Below are 2,305 nucleotides of genomic sequence, written 5' to 3' on the forward strand. Positions count from 1 at the left end.
CAATTTTCCCATCCCATTTCTGCAGCAGCTCTCACTCCAGGGATAATTAGGAGGTTGGCCATCCTGTTTCCGGATAATTTCAGTGGGAATTGGGGGAAGAGAGCTAAATGCAGCTATTTTTAAAGCTTATTCTTCAGCCCCCCCCACACATACTGCATCAAACTGGGTGAAGAACTCCTCAGGTTTGCTCTCCACAGCCTCGGGGTCAGCTTTGACATCCACCATGGGGTTGAGGTTCTGTGCCCGCTCCAGCGAGGCCTCGGCTCGGTTACGGCCCAAGGAACCCACCGGGATGAGGAACTGAGCTCGAGTGTCCTCTTGGGAAACCTGAAATGGAAGAAAAAACACAGAGATGAGTCTTCCCATGGATTCAGGCAGGGTGGGAAAAGCCCCCCCAGGGAGAACGAGTGGAACTCCAGCCTGGAAGGCAACATCCTGTCTGCAAGAAAACTCGTTGTGCGTTTTCGCACGAGGAAGGGGGAAAAAAAAAACCCCAATCTTTGGATATTTTGAGCTATTTTTCAACCCCTCACAGTTTCATAGGTGGCTTCTCCTCACTCCTGAGCTCGCAGCTCCCTCTGGTGCTGGAGGAGAGGCTGCACTGTGACCTCGAGGCCACGCTGCTGCGAGAGCCAGCGATGTCTGACACACGGCACGAGGCTCCGGCTGGGGAATTAAAACCCACTGCAAAGGCTGTTTAGGGGTTCTGGGGTCCACGAGACTCTGAGCCCCACGGCAGAGTCTTTCTAGGGGATCTGAGGTCTACAAGGTGGTGGGAGTTGAGCCTCACATTTGCTTCACACATGCCTGCCAGCTCCAGATAAACGTGGGAAGGTGCTGTCATGACGGTGATAGAGCTGGGTGGAGGCAAAAGCCACATGTCCCCATAAATAAAGTGGATTCTTAGAGCAGGGGCCAGCACCCAAGAACGTAATGGAACTGGAGAAGCTGTGGTTCACCCCCCAGCTCAAGAGCTGCCAACTCTGCACGCCCCTAGATGGAATAATTCCAACCTGAGCAGATCGTTTATTCCCCAAAGCAGCGAGCAAGTCCTGAGCTGGCCCTGACTGCACCGAGGGGGTTTGGGAGCTCTGGGAGCTCCTCACCTGCTGATGGTCCAGCATGGTCAAGCCTTTGACTCCTGCCAGGATGAGATTCTTTGCCACTTCTGCTCCGAGACCCTTCATCCCCACCAGCAGCACCCGGGAAGCTCGTAGCCTGCAGCAGAAACAGTCAGTCAGCATCAAGGGCTCCACGGAAACATCCCCCAAGGGTTGGGGTGAAGGAGAATTGGTGCTTGGAGGGAAAACTTGGCAGCTAAATATGGGAAAGCTGCACCCTAGCTGGGATAAAAAGCAGGTTCAATGCAGTTTGTGAAGAAAGAGAAACATGCAGGCTGTCAGAAATGGGTAGATCAGGAAAACGTATGAAAACAAAGAACATTTTCAGCTTTGGAAGAATAAGGAATAACACCCAAGTCTTCACTGCTTTTTGGGGTCATGGATTCATTACAACACATCCTTTGGTGTTCCCAAAAAAAGAAAAAGGACCAAGCAGCTGGGATGGGATGTGGATAAATGATAATGAATGGGAAATTCAGTCTTTTTCCATATATTTATTCCAGCGTGCCAGTTTGAGGGCTGCCAGCTAACTGCCTGATGTGTTCTCATCACCTTCTAGGATTTAGATGTTCCCTCCTCCTTTGAAGTCTGTTATTGCTTCGTTACTGGTCAGTTCTCCAACAAAATCTAGTTTGCTCAGTACTGAGCAATAATCAGGGCTTTTCAAAGACTCTGCTTTTTTGGCTGTTTTCACACTTGCTTTTACCTGCATTCAGCAACATTGCCATGTTCATCTTCACATTTTGGGGTTCTATCTTTCTCCAAAGTCAAAACTTTTGGAAGAGGTTGGGCAATAACCCCACAGATCCCTCCAAGCCCCTATATGCTTATGTACCCCCACTGCCACCCCCTCTCTGAAGCCCTTAAGGACCCCTCACAGTGGCTGCAGTTGCCCCTACATGGCCCTCCCACATATTACAGGATCCCCACAAGTTCCTAGAGTCCTCCACAAGCTCCTGTAGGTCCCTCCTGAGCCCTTCCAAGCTTTCCCTCACACTGCAACGTCCCACCAAGCTTCTATAAGGGCCCCTCACATTACAGGGCTCGTACAGCAGCCGGCCCCTACAGCCCTTACACCCTCCCCACAAGCTCCCTTCACATTGCAGGGCCCTCCCCAGGCCCCTATAGGACCCGCCACAAGCCCCTATACACCTCAGTAAAGATGCTCAAGGCCCCGCCTCACA

At 51.5% G+C, this 2,305-nt stretch overlaps 1 protein-coding gene across 1 annotated transcript in view; it reads right to left on the reverse strand.

The window, feature by feature from the left end:
- SAE1 (SUMO1 activating enzyme subunit 1) overlaps positions 1–1,218 on the reverse strand; it is a gene marked incomplete at both ends in the record, with an annotated part of 2,830 nt that extends 1,612 nt beyond the window's left edge. Inside the window, 2 exons of the mRNA XM_008935529.1 lie at positions 154–327; positions 1,107–1,218. Coding sequence (XP_008933777.1) covers positions 154–327; positions 1,107–1,218 — 286 coding nt within the window. The remainder of the gene's footprint in view (positions 1–153; positions 328–1,106) is intronic.
- Between the last annotated feature and the right edge of the window lie 1,087 nt (positions 1,219–2,305).

The sequence above is a fragment of the Merops nubicus genome, unplaced genomic scaffold (assembly GCF_000691845.1).
Source record: "Merops nubicus isolate BGI_N331 unplaced genomic scaffold, ASM69184v1 scaffold47132, whole genome shotgun sequence".
NCBI classification, from domain to species: Eukaryota; Metazoa; Chordata; class Aves; order Coraciiformes; family Meropidae; genus Merops; species Merops nubicus.